Source organism: Equus przewalskii, chromosome 15 (assembly GCF_037783145.1).
Source record: "Equus przewalskii isolate Varuska chromosome 15, EquPr2, whole genome shotgun sequence".
Taxonomy (NCBI): domain Eukaryota; kingdom Metazoa; phylum Chordata; class Mammalia; order Perissodactyla; family Equidae; genus Equus; species Equus przewalskii.
In genome coordinates this window covers 10,501,058-10,524,871 of record NC_091845.1, presented here as the reverse complement: position 1 = coordinate 10,524,871, position 23,814 = coordinate 10,501,058, and the positions used below count along the sequence as shown (strand labels likewise).

Genomic DNA, 23,814 nt, shown 5'->3' with positions numbered 1-23,814 from the left:
TTAAAGTATGGTACAAAGCCTTTAGAATTGAAACTCTAGTGTTGGTACAATAGACAAACCAAAGAATGAAACAGATTTTAAGAATCCAGAAATAGACTTAATTACATATGGGAATTCAGGATATCATAAAGGCAGCACCTCAAATCAGTGAGAGAAGGTGAACTGTTGTGTGTAATGATAACGGGATAGCTATATGGAGAAAGATAAAATTTTGATTCATTTCCCACACTGCACACCAGAATACATTCGAAGCGGATCAAATATCTAACTTTAAAAAATAAAATTATACAAGTACTAGAGGAAAATGTAAATGGAAGCTTCTGTACTCTGGGAGTGGGGACATTTTTGCCGACCATAATTGAAAATCTAGAAGCAATAAGAAAAAATGAAATTGATAAATTTTTTTAAACAAACAACTTTTTTAAATCAAATATAATTTTATTTGGAAATAGATACCCCAAAAAAAGTGAAAAAAAATGGCAAACTGGGAAAAATATTTGCAACTTAATCTGAAAGTGTTAATATGTTTAATTAATTAAAAAACTTTTAAAGGTAGAGAAGAAAAGGACCAACATTTTATAAAAATTGGCTAGATTATAAACGGTTTGCAGGAAAACCAATACAATGGCTTTTTACCATATGAAACATGTTCAACCTCCCTTATAATGAGAAAGATGCACGGGCTGGCCTGGTGGCGCAGCAGTTAATTTCGCACGTTCTGCTTCAGCGGCCCGGGGTTCACTGGTATCCGGATCCAGGGTGTGGACATGGCACCTCTTGGCAAGCCATGCTGTAGTAGGCATCCCACATATAAAGTGGAGGAAGATGGGCACGGATGTTAGCTCAGGGCCAGTCTTCCTCAGCAAAAAGAGGAGGATTGGCAGCAAATGTTAGCTCAGGGCTAATCTTCCTCAAAACAAAAAAAAAAGGAAAAGAAAGAAAGAAAGATGCAAATAAAAATACACTCTGGTGGCATTATTCACATATCTGATTCATGAAAATCCAAATTTGACAATATACTAGATAGGTCAAGTTGTAAAGAAGCGAACACTCCCATCCTTTGCTAGTGAGACGGCAAAATAGTGCAACCCCACTAGGGGAATTCACTGACACATGGCAAAATGTCTATGAATTTACCCTTGAACAAAGCAATCTTGCTTCTCAGAATCTATCACCAAAATATTCAGACAATAATTGAAAAACACATATACGCACAAGACTATTCATTACACTACACTTTTTAGCCTGTTAGACGTGATTCCTATTGTCAGAATGCTATCTGTACATTATGGAATAAAGCAAACAAATAATCATAATGGTATCATTAAGAACCAGGATTTTCCTCATGAGAGAAAGGAGGTAGAGATTAAGAGTGTGGAAGTTAAGTAAAAATCCTATACTCCTGAATTTGAATTGGAGGTAGAATGTAAATTCATGATGAATTTTATCTTTTTCCAAAAATAAAAGAGAAAATCTTGCCCTGAAAAGGCCTTGATTCAATGACAAGCAGTGAGCATAAGGTTGATTGTGTTTAAATTAGATACACATAAAACACAGAAGTATCTGCCATAGGAGATGTTAATGTGTGCTCTGAAAAGGAAAAATACAAATTCAAGTAAACTTGAGAAATTCCAAATTTCCTTCTTGGAGATTATACTTTATGTTATAATGTGAAATGCTCTGAAAAAGTCTCAGTAAAGAAATCTAAAAATATTTAATGCAGTGGTTGTCAAGAACCCTTTGTTTTGCTGTGAAAGTGAAATTTAATCTGTGGAGAATTATTTGTCGTAAAGGGACAAGAGGTCTAAAGAGAGCTCCTGCTATCATGTACTTAATGACTGCATAGTTTAATACAAGTATTATTTAGGATCTACTGGACACTAAATGCTGTGTTTAGCGTTGGGGATATAAGGGGAATAAAAGAAAAGAAAAAAGGCTGGGAAATCAACTGGTAGAGCATTAAAATATAGTGCTATTGTTGATTTTATGATAAAGATTTGAAAGTTCTATAAAAATCTTTGTGATTGTGGAGCTAAAGGTAGGCAACCATTGGATTGTGCCATAGAGAGAGAATTAAGCTGTCATTGGGGAAAAGCAAGGAGGAAAGACATTTCTGGCAAAATAAAGAGCATGAGCAAAGATAGCTTAACATTAGAATTGATGGTGTAGTCAGGAAAAAATAGCCATACCTGTCTGGAACAAAAACATTATAGGAAAGAGGTGTCACAAGGTCAATGTAGTGAGAGGAATGTGGGCTTTAGCATCTGACAAGCCTGAGCTCTCATCATTGCTCTACCTATAAATGATCTTGGGAAGCTTATTTAATCTCTATAAGGCTCAGCTTTCCCATCTGTATAATGAGGATAAATAGCACTTAGCTCACAAAGTGAGGATGAAATAAAAATAATGTATGCAAAGCTTTCACCACAGTGGAGGGCACTTCATCAATGTCAGTTCTTATTGTTATCAGGAAGATGAGGGCAAAATGATGAACACTCTCAGTTGTCAGGGGAAAGGATTTGTATTTTATTTTGTAGACAATGGAGAGTCATTGAAGAATTCTGAGCATGAGGGTGAGGCATTCAGCTCTGCAGTTTGGAAAGATGCATATGGAGGAATGACTAGATAGAAGGAGACCTCCAGTATTGCATCCTGATGGAAGATGGGAAGGGCACAAATAGGATGTTGGTAGTGTGGCCAAAACTGTTCCATGTTTCAGGGGTAGAATTGATAGAATTTAGCTATTCATTAGATATATGTATGTGAGAGTGGGGAGTGAGACAGAGGAAAGAATCAAAAATGATACCCAGCCTGAGCATCTGAGTTGCCAGTAATACCAGCAATCGAGCCAGGCAACACAGGAGACGGAGTAGGTAAGTAGAAGTACTGATGAGTTCAGGCACGGAATTTAGTTTGTTTTCCATCATTTTCCTTTTGGCTCACCACCTTTCTAGAGTAAGGGAGTTTTGAAGATTTGAATATGGCAGCCCAGCTTCTAATCCCAGCCGTCCCTTGATTCTATGGGACCACTATATTTTGAATAGTATGTTGACTTCTTGCAAAAGCTATCATTGTGATTCATAGATTATGGCTTCTATAGTTTGTCTAATATATTGAAAGTTTAGTGTAATGTGCTTCAAAGTCAAATACCAAAAACTATCAAAACAACCTAACGTGATAGCCAATTGTGGATATGTGGTTTGCACCATTCAACTCCTCAAAGCCTTGCTTCTTTAAGGATAGTTGAAGCTAAATGGAAATTTAGACATTCTACTCAACACCAATCTTTGTGTGTGTGTGTTTCTTGTTTTAATGTGCAGGACAGGAGAGAATTGGGAAAGATTCCAACTATGAACAGGAGGGTAAAGTTCAGTTTGTGATTGACGCAGTCTATGCTATGGCCCATGCCCTTCATCACATGAACAAGGATCTCTGTGCTGACTACCGGGGTGTCTGTCCAGAGATGGAGCAGGCTGGGGGCAAGAAGTTGTTGAAGTACATCCGCAACGTTAATTTCAACGGTGAGTCTCCGAAAACCTGTGCTTTTTGGAATCCTAAGTATTGACATTCTTTATTTCATAAGTTATGTATTTGGATTATTATTTAGTCTTGAGTATGTGTCAAAACCTGGTTGATTATATAATTTTAAATGACTGAATCAATATATGAATGAGTAGTGAGTGAGTGAACAATTGAATAAATTAATATTTGGGGGTTATAATTTGTCTTATTTTTCTTAAAATAGAGGAGTATTTGCACAAAGGCAATTCTCCCTCAGCAAATCTAAGTAGTAATAGGAGGGGCTAAGGGGAAAGGGAGGAGACGGTTGCTCTAGGTACCCAAGTTAATTGAAGTAATGATCGTAATTTGCCATACCACCCATATTTCAGATTGCAAACATTTCTCAAAGTATAAAACTTGGTTAGACATTAATTAGTTACCTAAAAGAGGTGGGCATAGATAGGTGGGAAAATGAGTAAGTAGGGTAGAAGGCAGGAGGGAGGAGTACCACTTCTCTGATAACAACTTTTGTATGGTCTTGACTCTTACAACAGTTTCATGCTTCACATACCAAAAACTAAACAAACAATTAAAATAAACCTGAATAAGGGTTGTGTTAGGGTTCACTGGAGAGACAGAACCAATAGGGTATATACAGATATAAAGAAGAGGAGATTTATTATAGGAATTGGCTCACATGATTATGGAGGCAGGGAAGTCCCACCGTCTTCTGTCTGAAGAACCAGAAAGTCAGTGTTGTAATTCAGTCCAAGCGCCAAGGCCTAAGAATCAGAATCAGAGGGCTCCTGGTCTAAGTCCTGATAGGAGTCCAAAATCCCAACAACCAAGAGCGCTAATGTCTGAGGGCAGGAGAAGATGGATGTCTCAGCTCAAGCAGAGCGAATTCACCCTTTCTCAGCTTTTTGGTTCTAGTCAGGCCCTCAAGAGACTGGATTATGCCCACCCACACTGGGGAAAGACTATCTGCTTTATTCAGTTCCATAGTTCAAATGCCAGTCTCTTCCAGGAACACCCTCACAGACACACCCAGAAATAAGGTTTTACAGCTATCCCCAGTCAAGACGATACATAAAATTAACCATCACGTGGGTGTAACACAAAATTCATGCAGAAAATAATAAATAAACCTATTTTACAAATGAATACCATAACCACACTGAAGGGGTTGAGGAATAAAAAAAAATGAATGCAAGTAATTTTGGAAGATAGTATTTGATTATATATTATAAGACTAAAGACAAAAATAACTGTACACAGATATTGTACAATAGCTAGTAAATTTGTGGGACTCTTTACAATTATGAAAATAATTTATGTACATAAGAGGACTGAGAGAATAATCAAACATATTGTGGGTGATGAAAGCCAGATTTCTCACTGTCAAATAAGAACAGGAGAAAACTAGAATGAACCTTGTTATGTTGTGTTAGAAGTTATCAGCATAAACTCATGGCTTTTAATATACACGCAGATGGTAGACACAGAAATAAATATGTGTATGTTATATATGTATACTTATCTTTACTGCCTAGTTCTGTCCACTGAGAGGGCCTAGGAGCAATGACACCCGGGTAGAAATGACTATACCTAGCGCCCACATCTTATTTATAAATCCCATTGAACTAGGGCTCCCTAGAGAAACTACTGATTCAAGGGCCAGGCAGGGCAGGGAAAGTATAAGATGAGTCTGAAACTTCACGTTGTGCTAGAAAGGAAGAAAGTGCTCAAAAACTGATGGGGTCATGTTGAAAGCGCACAGGAACCAACTTGAAGGAGATCCCACTGGCCAATTCTGGGACAATAATGGATTAAACTCGTAAAATAAAACAAACATCACTAAGTTCATACTGATATAAATAAATAATTGAATTGAATACATAAATGTAGGAGAACGGGCAGCAGAATGAAATGACGGAAAGATGGAAGTATGAAATCACCATTTTTCAAAGACCTCAGTAATAATTGTCTTAGGCAAGCATCATCAATGGATGCTAAAATTATTGGTCTAAAGTGTAATGAGAAGCAAGATATTTGCATAGTCTCAAAGTATCTTCTGTCAAGAAACATTAATTACAAAGGGGAAAAGAGTAGTTTTGAAGTGTAAAAACCTGGAAGATAACACCTTAGCCAAAGGATCAAGGTTAACATCACCAGTAATAAGACTAATTGACATCAAGCATCTCTTGATAAGATACCCTGGGAAGGTTACAACTCACTTCTGAGGTCTTATTGCCAACAATATATAACCTCAACCTAATCACAATGAAACGTGAGACAAATCCAAATCAAAGGACATTTTACAAAATAACTGGCTAGTACTCTTCAAAAGTGCCAAGTCATGAGAAAAGACAGACTGTGGAATTGTCCCAGACTGGAAGAAACTAAGGAGATATTACTATTAAAGGCAATGTGAGAACATTGATTGAGCCTGTATCAGAAAAAGGACCTTAATGGGACAATGGAGGAATTTTAATAAAATTTTCAGATTAGCATTAAAGAGTATTATATCAATTTTAATTTCCTGGTTTAGATAATTATATTATGCTTCAAAAAGTCTTGTCTGCTTGAAAATAATAATCCATTTAAACATACACTATTGTACAAGTCATTCAGGAGTTACCCAGTACGTGGATGAAGATGAACCACATCCAGTTTTGAAATCTACAGTTTCCTAGTTAAAGTGGAGGCAAAAATGACTGTCTATAAAAGGAGAAAATAGTTCAACTACGAATTATCTTTTTTTATAGTTTCTTTCTGATCTTACAGAATCTCCTAAAACATGTAACTAATTTTCCCGGAACCAACACATATAGATTTCATTTACCCAACACTAAATCACACATGCTGGGATCAGTTTTTAGGCTGTGTATTCTAGTCCATGGATACGCATGACCATTCTTACACTAGTCACAAAAAAATTCATCTTGAGAATGTTCTTCGTGATTCTCCCCTAAGACTTCTTCTAGGTAATGTTTGAAGATTCATTTTGTTAAGATGGCTCGTCACCAATGAGCCAGAGTTGCTGAACTTCTGACTGTACACTGTGCTTATGTTTATCAAATGATTACTATGTGCTAGAAACTATGCTAAGTACTTTATGCGTGTTGACTTAATATGTAAAACACCAAATAGTTTAGATACTATTACCGTCCCTGTTCTTTATAGGTAAGGAAACTGATTCACAGAGAAATTAAGAATCATGATGTTCAAAGCCACACAGCTCGGTAGTCATGATGGTATACTTGGTACCTAGGGCACCTAACTCCATGAATGTTCCCTTTACTGTTATTCTTTAAGAATCTGCGAGAAAGGACTGACTGCATCATTCTACTGTTCCACCTTAGAACGGAGGCTCTGTGGAAGTTCACAGGCATGGCCAATTGTTTCTCTCTCTTTGTCATCATTGCAATCATGCTCTGTGGTGTCCATAGTCTTCTTTTCTCTGAGGACATTTTTTCTGCCGTATGGACAGACTTCTGTCATAAGGAGACTTCTGGCTCCTGGGACACTGTGATAGTGGTTGATGGTAGGCTCAATAGTTTTATAAAGCAGAGAACCTGTACTAGATTTTTTTTTTAAGACATTCTTTTTCTTTGAGGAAGATTAGCCCTGAGCTAACATCTACAGCCAATCCTCCTCTTTTTTGCTGAGGAAGACTGGCCCTGAGATAACACCTGTGCCCATCTTCCTCTACTTTATATGTGGGATGCATATCACAGCACGGCTCAACAAGCAGTGCATAGGTCTGCACCTGGGATCCAAACTGGCGAACCCCAGGCCACCAAAGTGGAACGTGCAAACTTAACCACTTCGCCACCAGGCCGGCCCCAAGCCTGTACTAGATTTAATTAGTAGATTCCGTGTCACTTACAGTGAGCAACTATTAGAGTGAAAAGAAAGTTGACATTTTTTACTCAATTTCCTGATTTTTTGATACAGAAATCAAATCCTAGAGAGAAGAAAATATTTGTCTTAAGACTTCGCAGCTAGCAATTGATGAAGACAGATCTAGAAGCCAAGTTTCTTTCTAGTCCATTGTGAAAAATTTAGCCTTTCTTTTGCATGCTTTAGGAGGATTTTGATTTTTCTTTGTCTCAATAACCTTAATTGTGCTCTTCTGTTACTTTAGTACAAACTTTTCTGTACCCGTGGGAGTTTTGTTCCAGACCAGTAGAGTACAATTTAATAACTCTGACCTTCACATTTACCAAAGCATCAATTTAGAAAATAGTAATAGAATGCCCTAAACGTATTGCTACAGCTTCACCAAGTACTTAACCTCCTCCTAAGCACCAAGAGAAAAAATGGCTGATTTTGTCTTCATCACTTCTGGTCATTTTATCCTGCATCCCAAATGAATGCAATGACCTCAGCTGAAATTTGTTTCGGTTATCTCTGTGTTGGCCCATCCAACCAGATGTCAATACTTATAGAAGTAAATTTAACAAATTTGTTGTCTTGGATACAAAATCTGAGAGACTCGCTGTATAATGAAATATTTACTCTGAAGTCTGTCTGTACCTAGATTTACTAGCTTCCAGAAAAAAAGATGGGTTCATGTTTGTTTTGTAAAGATGGCACATAGCATGTGCTTTCCTTGAAACATGAAGTTGGCTTTCCTTCATCGAAAGATGAGATCTATTCCCTCTCCTTGAATCTGAACGAGCCTGTGACCAATGTGGAAGTGATACTATGTGACTTTTAAGGTATAAAAAGTAATAAGGCTTCTGCCCAGTTCTTGTGGGACATTTGTATGATGAACACAGCCACCGTGTTGGGAGGAAGCCAAGAAGCCTAACAGACAGGCCACACGTGGATCTTGTAGCCACAGCCCCATCTGAGGCCCCAGCCGATAGTCAGCATCAACTGTCAGACAACTGAGCTGCGAGCTGCCCTGGCTGACATGAGAGGACCAGAGAGGTGCTGTCCTTGCCGAGTCCTGCTCAAAACACAACATACAGGTTGTCATTGTTTTGTGCACTAAGTTTTAGGGTGATTTGTTGAGTAGCCATAGGTAACTGGAACACAAATCAATGCAGCATTTCTGGAATCTGTGCATGGGGTGCCAAAATGGGAGAGAAAACTTGTAAATACTTTGATGCAGAGGATGGTTTTGTCATCTGGGCAATCTAGATCCCAAATCCTTCTCTGTTCAGGAAGAAAGGAATATCATTAAGATACTCTCACCCGGTACGGATTTCAGACTCAGGAACATTCTGTCATCCCTCCTCCACGCTCAGTGTCCCGTCTTGCTGTTTCCTTTGCCTTAGCGTCCTTGCGCCCTGGCCTTGAAACCTCGTGGACATCTCTGCTGGGGATGGCTTCTCCTTTGATAACTTCCGTCTCTACTCCTCACTTCTTTGACTTTTTTTTTTTAAATATAGAGTTCATTGAATACAATCTCTCTTTTCCTCTTTCAAGAAGTTCAGGGGTTCTGTTAAAAAGGAGTGTTGAAAAAAATTGGAAATAATAAGCCTGTTGCATTATAGAATCCATCGAAAAGGTCAAAGCCACACAATACACTATTACAAGTCATCACTTAGATAAAGTATTCAACTCTTCTGCCTTAATTTTTTTTTAAGCATGAACTTTAATGAGAATGGAAAGGGCATGACAAGAATCATTTCTCCTAACAAAGATTGTAAAAAGGGACAAAGATTAGGCAGTGTGTCCCATTCTGATGAATATTTAGCTCGTGAGCTTGAGATCCTTTGTAGCCCCAGGCCTCCAATATTATTCCTCTCAAAGACTATGAAAAACTCAAGTCATATTATTTAATAACTAGAAGCTGTAGAATTATAGCAAAGCACAACATGAATCCTAGTATCCAATATGAAAGAAAAGAAAGGTGAGTATCTGAATATTAATGTCTTCCTGCAAAATGATAGGATTCTTATTTTCTTGCTAATAACATGTAAAATCCAGATTCATTTCTTTTCCTTATATACTTGGAAAGCTTGCTGAAAGCGGAAAGCCAATATTAAAAACCTTTTGTTATTATTGATGTTGGGTTTTTTCTCTCCCTATTTGGGAAGGCTTGTGTCGATTTCCATGCAGAGAAAGCTTACGAGATTCCTATTGTTACAGAGTGAGTGCCTTTGTGGGCTGTGGGGATGGTGTCTAGGTAAAGCATAAGAGAAACAAATTGAAATGGTGCCCTTGGCCACACACAGATTTAGGCACTGACTCAAGTTGGTGGGACCAAAGCAACATTGCTCATAGATCAGTGCTCATTCCAGAGTGGGTTGTAGCCTGCTGTTTGGAAAATAAAAACTCTTTACACTGATGGAGAAATTTAAATTAGATACCAGTTAGGAGAGACAACTTTCATGCAGGAGAAAAGATTGGAGATCTGAAGGCATACGTTCTGGTTCTGATATATCAGCAAATAAAACAATGATAAAAATAGAAACTATAAAAAATCCATACCACCTATTGAGCATTTATTATATAAAAGGCAAGGAACTAAGTGCTTTATGTACATTTTTACATTTGATCCTCACTCAAAGTCTATGAGATAGGTATTATTAGTGACAATCAGAAGTAGAGGGAAATTGAATGATTTGATAAAAGTCACACATATAGTAAGTGGTAAACCTGCAATTTAAACCCATTCTAGGAGATTCCAAAGCGAGTTACTAAGCACTATTCTAGTTTAATCAGCTGAGTGGCCCTGGGGCAGTGACTTCCCTACTCTGAACCTAAGTATACTTCCTCACCTGTAAAATCAGGAAGTTTGATGTTCTGTGTCTCCCCCAAAAATTACCTATATTTAGTGGCTTAAACAACACAAATTTACTATTTTATAGTTCTGTAGTCTGGAAGTCTGACACAGGTCACACTGAGATTTAGTTAAGGTGAAGGCAGGGCTGGTTCCTTCTGGAGGTTCTGGGGAAATACTTTTCCTTGCCTTTTCTAGCTTCTGAAGGCTGCCTGCACTCCTTGGCTGGTGGCCTCTTCCTCACGTCAGTCCAACTTCTTGTTTTCATCATCACATCTCCTCCTTCCTCCTATGACTCCTGCTGCCTCTCACTTCTAAGGACCGTTATGATCAGGGTGGGCCCACCCAGCTTCTCCAGGAGAATCTTCCCCATCTCATGTCATTAATCACATACACAAAATCTCGTTTGCCATGGATGGTGGCATTCACAGGTTCTGGAGATTCGGGCATGGACACGTTTGGGGAGCTATTATTCAGCCTGCCACAAACTCTGATTTTTTTCATTTTTAATACCAGAAGTGTCACAAAATCCTGCACCCAACAGTTGTAGGATGGTGTGGAGTTCTTTAGCTGCCCTATATCCTGTCTATAATGTTGGACCATCTCTTGCACCAGAGGTAACTTTCAGCATAAGATCGCAACTCTGTATGCCTCTTGTGAGCCAAAATATTGTCTCTCTTTCTAGACTTTTTTCCTAACTTCATTCTTGTGTTGAGTGATCATTTGTGTGGGGCCACTCTCAGCATCACACCTGCTTTCTTAAGTGTATCTATCCTTTTTTTACTGTTTTTGGCATACTCTTTCCTGTCCAGTTAGCACGCCATATTTTTTCCTTCATCCATGTCGTTATTGCAAATATCATGTTGCCCCAATTCAGTAGAAGCTAATGACTTTGCTAACCAAATGCAGAGCTCTGCCACCACTGGTGTCTTAATTTTTAATGAGAATTCTCAAAAATGCTTCACGCTCTTTACCTAGGACTAACCCTGCCCCTCCCCCGAAAATAGCAAACTTCTGTCCTCAGTGATTCTATTTCAGCTGGTAAGTGATCTGTCAACTTCCTCGTAAAATACAGGAAATTGAGCATTGTTTTCTGCTGGGAATATTGACCTGGTATTAACCTTTAGGCAGAGCACATACCATCACATATCCTGAGACCAATGGTATTTTTCCTGTTTTCAAGCCATCATGAGAAAAATAGCACTCAGTTACCAAACTTTTGGTAATTCTTTTGCAACTGTTACTGAAAATAACCAAAGCTCACATCTTCCATTCTCTGAATATGGTTTACCAATTATTCCATGTGGTTAATAGTAAGGAAATTTTCACTCATATTCAACTTTCAACTTACTTATATGTATATCAGAAGTATATATACACAGAGAGAGAGAGAGAGAATATATACGTTCCCCCAAAATGCATTAGTCTTTTTAAATTGACTTCAATGTCTAATTGTCCCCCAAAATTGGTTTCATCTTAAGATGGATATTTTAAATAAGAACCAAGAGGGAGATTGAGAAAGAAACCAGTATTTATTAAACATTTACCAGGCACACTGCTAAGCATTTTAGACTGGTTATTATATAAAGTAAATTAGAATTAATCAGCAAAAAAAATTTCTCGATGCAGTCAATATCCAAGTCCATATTTAAGTGAATTTTTGTGCTTGTTTGCTCGTTTGTTTTTTTTAATTCTGTTGCATTCCCCTTTTAAAACTTATTTGTTTATTTATTGTTTATTATTTTTGAAATGATTCTCTACTGACCAAAATTTAGTGTTAGGTAGAAACTAAAATAATAATAATAATAATAATAAAACATAAGGCTGTTCCTGGAAAATAATGAATTTAATTTTTATTCCTCACAAGGGGGGAAAGAGTAGGATAACATATTAAGAAATAGCAAGCAATTGAACTTTTCAAAGGAAGAGGCAGCTTGTCTTCTACCTTCTATAATTAGCATCTGCAGGCCATACAAGGACTTGCCCCATTAGTTTCAGGGACCATTTTGGGGGAACCTATTAAACAATGGGGTTATCTACTAGCTACCTTGCTCATCGCAGGTTTCCAGACTGTCACCCATGCATAAGAGATAGATGGAATCTTTTTTAACTCTAAAATCTGTCATTTTCTTGTTTTCCTCAGGTAGCGCTGGCACCCCAGTAATGTTTAATAAGAATGGGGATGCACCTGGGCGTTATGACATCTTTCAGTACCAGATGACAAACACCACCAACCCTGGTTACCGTCTGATTGGACAGTGGACAGATGAACTTCAGCTCAACGTGAGTTCTAATTGTTCCTCTTCCTTTGCTTGTGTGGTGAATGAACAAACTTTTAGTTTGCTCAATTAGGCAAATGTTTCTTGTCTATATGTTTGTGTGTGTACACAAGTGAACATGCAACTTGCTGCAGGCGTGAGCAAGGACTGATAATCAATAATATAGCAGTGATAGTGATGATGATGATGATGTTAGGAAATGTATTCTGAGTTTATGCCAGACATTGTACTCAGCACCTATGTGGATGATCTCATTTAATCTGATGCTCAAATTGCTTAACAAACAAGGTACCAGCTAATACTTTAATAATTTCACAAGATCCTTCTCTTGGTCAGACTTTTCTTCCTTCCGTCATTCTTTATCTGGTGGTGTGTTTTGTTATTTTTTTTTTTAAGTGCATTTTAGTGCATCACTTAAGTTAAACTGAGATTCTGTAAAACGTGACCTTGAGTAAGCAGCAGCTTCCTTGTGCAAGGGGATGTAAAAGTTCACCAGCCAGAGACCATCGGGGGCTCCTCTGTAGTCGGATATACTTAGGTTTATTTAACTTGCTGTTTGAAAGACAACCTCCTGCCAGCAAACCTCCTTCAGGATGAAGGAGTTTGGATGGGATTTATCATAGACTTTGGGCTGAGCTGGGTGATTCTAGGCAGGTTTAGGGAAGCAAGGGCCAGTTTGGGGTTGGGCCCTCTTAGGAAGTGGTAGCAATTTGATGAGTGTATGTCTTGAAGATTTTTATCTGGGACATGGGAGGATAAAAGCTAAGCAAGAGGTGTCACTAACAAAGAAAACAGTAGGCACTTATGTGAACTGGAAAAGAGAGATGTTTAGCAATTTTTGAGGTTGCAGAATATTCTTGTTTCTGTCTAGTTTCAGATATGGTAGCAGAGTGGCCTTACTTTTGTCTTGTTCCACCACAGTCATGGAGTGCCCTTGTCTGATAATTATTTTTGTTATGCAGAAGTTATTTACGTTCTGTTGGGAACTTACCTGCCTAGATATTAGCTGACAGCTGTAGGGACATTTTTTGTTCTTTTTTTCTTTTCTTAATATTTCAGGTTCAACATTCAATAGTGTGCTTCTAGTAATGCTTACAATTTGGAATTGTTTGGAATTATTGTTAGTTAGTGAGTATACTAGTCTTCCCAGGGAGTGAAGAACATGGGCCAGGACACCTCCACCCTGTCTGGCCCAGCACAGCTGGAGCTCAGCACACCATGGCTGCCCTGCTTTTCCTCTCCTCCGGGTGGGGTGGGGGTGCTTAAATAAGCCAGGGCCAGCCTGGTGCATGGGGTCCTGAAGCCTGGGGAGACAAGTTGGAGAAGTAGGGTTACTGCTGGGCCTCTTCTGCGGAGATGTGCTGGATGGGGTTACACTCCAACAGGATCTGCAGCAGGTCCCTCCCTGTGGCATTGAGCTTAGGTACAATGTTCGCCAGAGATACTGTGGCTGGGCATATTGGTAGGGCTGATAAATTGGGTAGAGCTTCCCAGGACCACAAATATAACTTGAATTTATAGCATATACAAACACGATTATCTTTTATCCAGCAGGTCCCACCATCACTCTGGATTCCCCAGAGAAACAGAACCAATAAGATAGAAAAATAGACAGATAATAAAAAATTAGCTCATGGGGTTATGAATGCTGAGAAGTGCAACTGGCAAACCGGAAACCTACGAGAGCCAATGGTATAAGTTCCAGCCTGAGGCTGAAGGCAGAAAAAGACTGATGTCCCAGTTCAAAGATAGACAGAGAGAGAGGGTTCTCTCTCACTCAGCCTCTTTGTTCTATTCAGGCCTTCAATGGATTAGTTGAGGCCCACCCACGTTGTGGAGATCAATCTGCTTTACTCAGTTTACCAATTCAAACGTTCATCTCATCCAGAGACACCCTCGCAGACACACCCAGAATAATGTTTAACCAAATATATGGGCACCCCATGGCCCAGTCAAGTTGATGTATAAAATGAACCATCACAGGCTCTATCCCAGAAAATTTCTTCTAATGTTTATTCCAAAGGTGAAAATTATGCCATTGGCTTTTATCAGCTTATGCCTTATGATACACTTTGGAAATCATTGAGAGCAAGGCTTCTTGAGAGTGAAATAGAGAATTGATGTCTTGGGAGTAGTGGGGTATAGGTCATGGTTTCTAAGAAGAGACAATTATGCAAAAAGCAGGGGGTGGTGAAGCCACCATTGGCCAATTACCTCATTTCACATTGCCCTCCCTGCCTCTGCTTCTACCTGTCCAGTTCTCCTTCTCCTGAGGTCCACCATCCAAGTGAGCTGACAAAAAGATTGGGCCCAATGGATTGTGATCTGGCATCCAAGAATGGATGGAGCCGGACAGCAAGGGCCAGGCTTGGCTGAGATGAAGACTGAGTGGTAAAACCAAAGAAGCAGCTAAAATTACCCTGAACTTAAGGCACAATAAACTTGCAAGCAAACAGAGAAAATGAAAGCAAAATGAACAAAACCCAATAGGTAAACCCAAGGGGTAGTAATCTAAAGCAAAATCAAAGCAGCATAACCTTGCTAACATACCCAAAGTATGCCTTTTTTTGGATGTTGTTTCTGTGACACGAAGAAGGGTCAGCCAGAAGTAACGGTAGAGAGTCAAGGTCTGTGGTATACATGTGAAGTGCTCAGGGCCTATTGTAAGACCCAGGAGATTGTATTGATGTATTCATCTGTTGTAGCATAACCCCTGCACCAATGTTAAATTTCTGGCATGTGTAATTTGTCCATGTACACAAGAACTCCCAACCAACCTTTACCAACTTTAGATATTACTTGGGAGTTCTTAAGTCTACTATTTTTAAGAACCAACATCAACACGGATTTTATTTTTCTTTCTTTGGTTTGTAATTATCCTTCATAAGAATTGTATTTGATTAGCCATTTGACGAGAGTTTTCTTTTAAGTATCTCTCATGTGATAAGCATCGAGCTCAGGAGTTGTGTGGACGTTAGCAACACAAGATTAGGAAGACTGCTTGGTGTGGGAGGGGTAAACCTGAGAACCTCTATTTACTGTTCTTAAATATATGAGAACCAAAATGAAATGGATATCAGTCTGAAACTCAGAAAAGAGTTTTGGTCTATAGCTCTAAAAAGAAGGAAGCTGTTAACCTATAAATGGCCTTTACATCCGTTAAAGAGAGAGAAAAGAGAAAAGCAGAGAACCCAAAGCCTTGAAAACCTCATAGAAAATGATATGATTCCATTCCAACTACTCCAAATAGCTCCCAATTAAAAATATTCTTTGCCTGGAAAGTTGGCATTTATGGTTAAATGCCAACCAAATCATGTGGAGTTTTGTTTGTGGAAGGTAGATCAGGGGTTGCATGCTTGACTTGGTGTTAAGTGGGAACATATTTGATTCTACTTTTTCATGCTGAGAATGGTGTGTTAGGAAGAGCAGACAGGACACCTGAGTTCTCAGGTGGATCCAGTAGTTTATGCTTGGTGTTGCATGCAACCAAAAGTCTGAATGACTGATCCGGGAACAGGGCCATTTTCAGAATGGTGAGAGGCTGGGTTAATTCAGTTTAGGGTGGCAGCTGAGATAACTGGCCTCGATAGGAGGTTACCCTGTTGATGCCTTTTATGGGCTCCTAAGGATATTGTTAAATTGAATTTGAATCAAAAGAAAAGAGAAAAGAGCAGGTAAATGCAGTACCCAGAGGCACTCCAGCCCCTCACCCGGAGATCCAGGGCCACAGCGCAGGTAGCCTGTCCAGTGGTTGGTATCCTATCCAAGGTTACCCTGTTCATGATGTTCCTTTTGCTCTAATCATTCTGATTCAGTTAAAATTTCTGTGAGAGTGGAATTTGGGCAAACTTAGTTTTGTAGATTTGCTTTCTTCTAGTCAAGGGAACAAAACAAAGCATTACAAGTGACAAGTATACTTCTCCTCATTTACAAAGACTCGGGAGTACGCTTTCAATCCCCAGTCAGATCATCTCTAGCAAATGAAATTTTCAGGAGAGCTTTCTCTGTGGTCAGTAATTGCAAATGAGTTTCTGAGCCGTGAAATCAGAGCTTTCGGTTCTCAGAATCCCAGTGCTGTAGACGAGACTGCTTTGCCGTTCTATATCTAAGCCTCCAGAATTTAGGTGTCTAGGAGTGCTCTGTCTGTTACGGAATGTCATCTTGTCCCCTTACAACCAGAGTACTAGCGCTGGGCTCTGTCTCCTTTGTGGGCTAAGAGATGATTTGCCATTAGGATATTTCCACACAAACAGGAGTTAATCGAAAGGTAATCATAAAAAGCACAGCCATTTACCCTCCCAATTGCAACCCCAATGGAAATAACCCTGACTTATTTTCTCAGGTTTGTATTCTACTATGCGGAGATTCCATAAGACATTATTCCTGGTGGAGAAGCAGGAGATGGGATAATGCAACAAATATACATTGATTATCTGCAGTGTGTCAGGCAGGATGGTAGCTAATGGAGATGCTAGGATAACGAGGTCAGGTTCCTGCAATCGCAGTTCACAGACTAGGATAAGGGTCTATAATAGACACGATGCATTTAAAGGGCTTAGGCACTGACTTATATTTGAACTGGATTTTGAAGGATAAATAGTGGTTCCCAAGATGGAGAAGAGAAAAAAAAAATGCTTTAGAATGAATAACGCAGTACTATTTGAAAATTGAGATAGGAGAATGTGTCAGAAAAAAGGCGAGAAATGAAATGTAGATGAGTTAAAAAATTCTAAATTTCTGATGTGAAGTAAATGCTATATATGTAATGTGTGTTAGCAACAAAGGTGATTTTTGTCATCTTTCATTTATTTGCAATTAGTAGGAGATTTAGATATGCCTAAATGTTAATGTTTCAAATAACTGAAATTCCTTAAAATACCAAAATGTTAATGAAAGTGAAAAAAAAAAGGAACTATTCTTAATAGGCAGCTTCCTACAGTGACTCACACACTCTTAAATAGAAGACTCTGAAGGAATATTACTTAACCTTTTCTGGAGCCTCAATCATCTGCCGTTCTGTAGGATAGCCCAATTTTGTGACTTTCTGAGGTATGTGGGGATTGTTAGCTTTTTAAGTGATTTGTTCCCTGTTGAACTTACCTTCTAACTAGAGACTGAAAGCTCCTGGAAGGTAGAATCCATGTTTTCGTCATTATTTTATATACCTATCTAGCACAGTATCTGGCACACAGTAGGCATTTAGGTTTTTTTCATTAGTATATAAAACCATGTAAAATGAACACGAACTCTATTTAAAGGTGGACATCATCTGAAGCAAGCAGCCACACTTCCTCCTTCTGAGAAGAGGGCCCAAGTTTCCTTTAAACTGTGTGGTTTGCCCTGGATAGTTCCCAAGTCCAGGGGCGGGGCCTGATTCAGCCTAGGCCAATCACTATGGCCGTGGTGATGAGGCTGGGTGCCAAACTACGCCTGTCCAATCAGAACGATTCACGGACCATCTGATGGCTTATCTGGGACAGTAACACACTCTTCTTGGAAGTGAGTGTGGCCTCAGGAGCCACAGGAGGCGTCTGGAGGCCACTGTGGAGGAATTCTGGCGAAGAAGAGTTAAAACTTGGAGAGACACGCTAAGTCTAGGTCATATTGTTTGAGGTGTAGGAAACCTTTATTGGAAACCATTTATAATTTTGTCTGGATTGTTCAGTTATCAATAAATTGAGGCAATTTAAGTATGATACTTTTTACTTACAATCTTATTCACTGTTGCAATCAAAAAGGAAAAAACGAAATTTGTTTTTGTTTTAATATGCCTAGATTGGAAAAGAAAAAATATCCGCCCACCTTCAATAAGATTTTTTTCACATTTCATTAAACTGAAGTGATTAAAAATTAATTTAAAAAGTTATGATTTTGTTAAATATTGAATCTTTCACACTGGTTGGAATTTTGGCTTTCACAGGCATTGAAAGACAGAAAAAGTGTGGTTGATTGCCAAAATCACTGTTTAATCAAATTATATATCCCAAAATCAATACTTATTCTTGCCTGTAAAACTACTAATCACTCTATTGTTTCATAATTGCAACAGTAAAAATGTTTTAAAAGTCTATTCACACACATAATTGGCAATGTATTATATAAGAATGGGGTAATGGATAGCCATAATCAAAGCAATGTTGACAAGGAGAAAAATACATAAGTTGTCAAAATCTAGTACTTCTTCAGCTTCAAGTTGAAGGCTTCTTTTATGGAATCACCTTCCTGCTCATCATAATTAATGGCTCTTCTCTTATAATTTATAGCTTTGTTGTCGATGATGGGGACTACAGGCTTTGAAGCTGACTTGATTAAATGGATCTGAGTCTCGGCTCCACCACTTGCTAGCTATAAAGCAGAATTACAATAGTACCAATTTCATAAGGTTACTGTTAGAATTAAACGTAGTAATATATGTAACACACTTAAAACAGTGCCTGGCACATAGTAAATATTCAATAAATGTTGGCCACAACAGCAAGAACCTTAATAATAATTTAATATCCTTAGTTCAGTAGATCATCTATAACTGCTAAAAATGTCAGTTTCTAGTGCTTAACTAGATTATTTTTCTTTATACCCCAGCACCCAGCATAATGCTTAGCATATAAAAATGGCTTGTTCTGTATTAATTAGATGAATAGATGAGCAGACAAGCAGTTGAATTATATTCTAAATTTCTTAGGGACAGGGCTTGTCATTTTTGATTTAGAATTCCCAGTGCCTGTTGGATGAACGGATGCGAGGAATTATCCAGAATCTACTGCAGTCAGCAATTCCATATGATTCAAGGATTCGTTCAGGATCTCTCTTTACCAGACAGGTTCCCCAAGAATTTTATAAGTGGTCTGTAGGCTGGTTCAAATTGCAAAGATAGACTGTTTTAGTCCCTGATTGACAGGGCAAGTCAGGAAAAAAGGAGGAGCAGGTTTTAGTATTGTTCCAGTTGATGTGTAGTTTTAGAAACCTACCAGTCTGCTTGCGAACATGGAGTGGGGTTACTATTCTTGAGAGATCCGGTGGGGGTCATTGGCTACTTTTGTGTTAGTGAAAGTGGATTAATAAGCAAACCTTTGAAGCTGGTTCCATCTGCCACCTGCCTCTCTACTCTTTAATGCCGCATTAGGGGAAGAGTCAAAACAGCGAAAGATTTAAGATTAGGTGGATCTGGATTATAACCATGGCCCTGCGCAGTTACTAGATCTGTGAACGAGGACAAGGAAGGCGTCTCTGGCAAGACGGCATTTAACCTGAGACCAGAGAGACAAGAGTTATTTCCACTTGTCAGTGTCTCTGAATATGTGATATTTTACAAAGCTTCTTTACAAATCCAAAACAGTAAGTACTGCTTTCCAATTTTCAGCCAAACTGAGATGAGAGATCCCAAACTGAATACAGACTGCAAATGTGTTTAAAAAGTTAATCATTTGCCAGTATTTTAAGAATTGAGAAATTTCATAAAAATAACTACATCTCTGGCTTCTCCTTTAAAAATCAGAAGATCTTGCAATAATGTTCTCTTATCCCATACAGCAACAGCTAGGTGGATCTAAATGGCAGCTTCCCATTTCAGACAGGGTGTGTGTTCTCCAAGTGACCACAGACTCCACTGTTCCCCACTGTCTCACACCCAGGAACTCCACTCACTTGGCTAATCGCCCTTACACCCATAGGCAGTACATTTCATTTACCTAATCTAGATTTAGAGTAGATTCTAATTTATTTCCACTAATTTGGTTTGAGGATATGCTTGGCTTTTTATTTATGATCTCTGGAAATTGGTTTTTAAAAAGTAAACAATAACATCTCAATAGCATTAATGACCCAAAACAACCATTAAGTATGTAATAATGGTTTCTTTAAAGGGTCAATAAATGCAGCCTGCAAGAGAGAGCTGCCTTAGTACAGACAATGCCTTTGTTTGGAAATATGTATTTGTACATATTCTGAAATGTATTGAAAGTGAAAGAAACAGAGTCACCCTTGTATTGTCAGCATTTCTTCTAGTAATCAATGCTGTATAACCGTGTTCTGTCTATGAATGTCTGGAAGATTAATAGAATTTATAATTATCAATATGTCTCCACAAACATGGACATTAAAGAAGACTAAAGCTTCATAATTTCTTGTTTGCATCGTAGGCATTCAAGCAAATCACGTCATGTTTATTAATATACAACTACATTCTGTGTGGAAATTGTGTAGTTTCATTACTAGCTGCGTTTTGGGCTCAAGCAAAATACATATGACAGAAGAAATAATAATAAGGATGAGTTTAGACATCTCAACTATTATAACAGGGACTCTCACCAGGTGTTGCTGATCCAAAATTATAAAAGGAAAGAGATGTGTTTATGTATACTCTGCCTTACTTTTTTCCCTGGGAAGCCATAACTTCTAGAATGACCTGATTATGTTAAAATTAAAATATAGCAATTAGATTTGAAGTGTTTTCAGACTCCTGGGGGATAGCCTTATAAAGTACAACGGCGTCAGAAGGCCTGATTGAGTCCTGCCTTTGCCACTTGTTGCTTGAGCAAATCATTTAGCAACCCTGAACCATGGATCCCTTATGTATTTAAAATAAAGTCAAGTCAAGCAAAATAGCTTCTTCACAAAGACACTTGGAGAGTGAATTGAGACAATTTCCCTGATATAAGAAAGCATATGAGATTTCTGGTCATGTTTCTCGTGTTAGTTTCCTATGCTGCTGTAAATAATTAACAGAAATTTAGCGACTTAAAGCAATAAATTTATTATCTTCCAGTTCTGGAGGTCACATATCCAACACAGATCTCACTGGGCTAAAATTAAGTATCACCAGGGCTGTGTTTCTTGGTGGAGGCTCTGGGAGAGAGTCTGTTTCCTGCTCATTCAGGTTGTTGCCAGCATTGTTCCTTGTAGCTATGGGACTGAGGTCTCCATTTCTTTGCTAACTAGCAGCTGTGGGTTGATCCCACCTTGATGCACTGGCTCGTGTCTCCCTTCCTCCATCCTCAAAACCATCAATGGCAGGTCGAGTCCCTCTCATGCTTCCAACCTCTCCTGCCTCCTCTTCCAGTCACATCTCTCTCATTGACTCTTCTGCCTTTCTCTTTCACTTTGAAGGGCCAATGTGATTATATTGGGCCCAACCTGAGTAATCTAGTATAATCTTCCTGTTTTAAAATCTGTAACATTATTCTGTCTGTGAAGTTCCTTTTGCCATATAATGTAATATTTTCACAGGTTCAAGAAATTAGGAAATGGAAATCTTTGTGGGGCGGATGGGGAGAGAGAGGGTAGAGAAGATTATTTTGCCTAACCACAGTTCTTTACTGCATAACTCTGTTTTTCTATGAAGTCTATAACATCCATGTTACATTATTCTTTTGTGTGTGTGTGTGAGGAAGATTGTCACTGAGCTAACATCTGTGCCAATCTCCTTCCGTTTTATGTGGGATGCTGCCACAGCGTGGCTTGAGGAGAGGCTCTAGGTCCATATCTGGGATCGGGATCCGAACTTGTGAACCGTGGGCCACCAAAGCAGAGCGTGCAAAACTAGCCTCTATGCCACCAGGCTGGCCCCTCTATTATTCTTAAATAGAGTTAGTAGAGTTGTGTAAACAGAAAGGAGTTTTATGCAGTTCTGTATACTTAATCACCTTTGGTATCAAATTGAGCTAATCTGTTTGATTGATAAATGTTCTAATCACATTTCTGGAAAAGTATGGGGAAGAACCCTGAATTAATGATAAGCAAACAGAATCCCCCTCGAGTGAAGAAACAGGATTAAGGATGAACAAGAAGAGTAAGTGATGCCAACATCACAGGAGAAGTAGATGAGGTCCCAGAGAGAGCTCTGTTGACCTCCAACTTTTTCTTAGGCTCCTGCAGATAACCTGACCCCACCTGCTGAAATTAAATGAAACTCCCATGGGGCTAGTGAGAGATGAGGCTCCACCTTATCTTAACCCATATTTCTTTTTTTCATTTGTAGTGGGATAATATTTTAATCATGCTAACTGATGTTTCTCAATCACCCTACCCCCAACGAATTAATTTTTTAATTCCCATTAATTCTTAATCTAAAAGATTAATTATTTTAATCTTTTATTCCAATTTTAGCCCCTAAAATTCCTGACCATTTTGTTCTGATTGCATTAGTTCTCTTTAAATGACAAAGCAGATATGCAGTGAAAGACAATAGATTGGCAGTTCTTCAAAAAGCTAAACGTAAAGTGGCCGTATAAACTAGCAATTCCCTTCCTAGGTATATACCTAACTCTGATACTCTCTGGTCTGTGAAAGGCCACGAAGCAGTAGAATATAGTAGTTAATAGCTTGGAATTTGGGGTGTTGACTGCCAACTCCCTGACAAACCTGCCAACATAGTTCTTTATCCTTTCCTGCAATGTTGATCCTTTACTGCAATAAGGGAGACCACCACCTTGAAAGAGTCTTAGTAGCCTGAGGTCAAGGGCAGATATTTTTATGATTTGGGGCTCTGTATTAAGGTACTTCTTTCAGTGGGGGAGGCTTTATCAGAATTCGGCAAAGTCTGTGATATTATGGTTTTGGATTCGTGGGCCCAGCAAGGAGGGTTACTTTTTGAGTAAATCATCATTTGATTAGAGGGTTTGGGCCAATTGAGTGATAAGCGATCCTGCAAAAGGACTATTTACCCTTATGGGAATTTATTTTCCTGAGACTAGAGTGATCTGTTGTTCAAGTAGATGAATTTTTAGGAAGTTCCTAAAATAAACATGAAAATATTTGTAACTTTACCTTTCTGAGCAACAGTTTCTCAAATTACAAAATCATTATCAAGGTAGACAGTTTTAGTTTGCTTCATCCTATTAAGCTGGGTGGCTGGCGAGTTGTTCTGAGGAGATGAACCAGGCTAGAATCTTTTAGTCTATAATAAACTGCCTGTGTGCAGAGTCATCCTAAATGGAGTTCTTTGATACCCAGTAAGAGACTGTTTGGTGGCATCACTTCTAGCCACATTCAGGGATAATTCTTGCTTGAATGTCATAGGCCACAGTGAAAGGTCAAACTTACGTGCTGTTTCTGCTCTCCCTATCCTTCAGAACCAAAATAACACAAGCACCGAGCTGTATGTCATCCCAACCTACTCCAATTGCTTAAGTAAGCCAGCCCCATAATTGATGCTATTAAAGTCTTCCTCTGTTTACATTACAGTGTCTGTGTCCTAAGTAGGAGCCTTAGTCTGAGAAAGTTCATTTACCTGGTTGCTGTGCCTGAAAGCCCCCTCCCTCAGTTTTCTCAGGTAATCACTTCCATTCCTAGGGA

General features: G+C 38.7%; 1 protein-coding gene across 13 annotated transcripts in view; it reads left to right on the top strand.

The window, feature by feature from the left end:
- Nucleotides 1-23,814, top strand: part of GRM7 (glutamate metabotropic receptor 7) — an 822,228-nt gene that overhangs the window by 544,780 nt on the left and 253,634 nt on the right. For all 13 annotated transcript variants that reach the window (XM_070576692.1, XM_070576689.1, XM_070576687.1 and 10 more), the window contains exons 6-7: nt 3,321-3,521; nt 12,387-12,526. In XM_070576692.1, coding sequence (XP_070432793.1) covers nt 3,321-3,521; nt 12,387-12,526 — 341 coding nt within the window. The remainder of the gene's footprint in view (nt 1-3,320; nt 3,522-12,386; nt 12,527-23,814) is intronic.